General features: G+C 66.0%; 1 protein-coding gene across 1 annotated transcript in view; it reads left to right on the forward strand.

The window, feature by feature from the left end:
• The window catches only part of TJP3 (tight junction protein 3), a 26502-nt gene that overhangs the window by 14025 nt on the left and 11218 nt on the right, over positions 1–1259 (forward strand). Inside the window, 2 exon segments of the mRNA XM_009323009.1 lie at positions 5–95; positions 547–646. Coding sequence (XP_009321284.1) covers positions 5–95; positions 547–646 — 191 coding nt within the window.

Genomic DNA, 1259 nt, shown 5'->3' on the forward strand with positions numbered 1-1259 from the left:
GGAGCCTGGACGGAGAGCCGAGGCGTGGAGCTGACTTCTGTCACTGCAGGAAAGCGACCCCGCGGAAAGAGGAATGACGGGGGGCTGGTCCCCAGGTGGGGGGCAGAGGAAAGGGGAAGGGGAGGAAAGGGGACGGCAGCGATCAGTAGGGTCACCTCCCCCCCACCCCCCCTCCAGGACTGGGAGCCCCAGGCTGGCCGCCATCCCTGTCCCCTCTTGGGGCACTGGGTGAAGCCATTTGGTCCCCCCCCGGGGACTCCTGAGCAGGGCTGCTGGGAGGGTTTGGGGGTCCAGGGCAGTGCGGGTTGGCACAGAGCCCCACCACCTCCTTGGAGGGGGCCAGGCGGGGGGGGGAAGGATTCCCATCCCTGGGCACCACCACCTTCAGGATCCTGTGAGCCTGTCCCTGCCCAGGGCTGGGTGGGGGGCGAGTGGACGTGGCTGAGCCACCAGCACCATGGAGGACAACAGGGACAGCCCCCCGTGACTTCTGCTGTGCCTGGGAAGCTGCCCCGGGACCCCCTTCCACCTCATTCCCTCCTGCAGGCAGCGTCTGGCCCATAAAGGGTTACGCAAGGCACCCTGGAGTGACACCACTGCCACCAGCCCGGGAGCTCAGCTCCTTCCTGGTCGGATCCGAGGCTCGGTGAGTGTCTAACCCTGTTCCCTGGGATCTGCCGGCCCCGCTTCCCACCTGGGGATGGGGACCCAGCCGTGCTTTCACCTGTGGAACCGGCCATGCTTTGTCCCTCTCTGGGTGGCTCCAGGACCCTGTGACCCTCCTGGAGTCCTGCCCCAATGGCAGGGAGATACCCCGGGGGGTATCCTGGGACCCCGCCGCCACAACTCTGTGCCTCGAGGGCTGGAGGACGTGCCTCCGTCCTACTGATTTACACCCTGGCTGGGTCAGACCTTCCAGAGACCCTTTTCCCAGAGCCGGGGGTCAGGATCAGCCCATCGCGATGTGGGTGGGGTTGGGTTAGAGGAGCTTCTGGGGGGATCCGGGACCCTGGTCCTGCACAACCAGGACCAGACAAGGGATGAGCGGTTTTGCAGCACTGGCTGAGACCAGGGACCCTGCTGATCCCGGGAGGGCTTCAGGGTCCCGGACTGAGGACCCCTGTCAGCGGGGGGGGGTTGGGAAACAGGTTATGAGTGGTGAGGATGGCTGTGGGGCAAGGCTGGGGTGGGCAGAGTGTGTCACTTTCCAATGAATAACCTCCCCACCCCTTGCTGTCCCCATGGTGGGCATTGCCGGC

The sequence above is a fragment of the Pygoscelis adeliae genome, unplaced genomic scaffold (genome assembly GCF_000699105.1).
Source record: "Pygoscelis adeliae isolate BGI_AS28 unplaced genomic scaffold, ASM69910v1 Scaffold284, whole genome shotgun sequence".
NCBI classification, from domain to species: Eukaryota; Metazoa; Chordata; class Aves; order Sphenisciformes; family Spheniscidae; genus Pygoscelis; species Pygoscelis adeliae.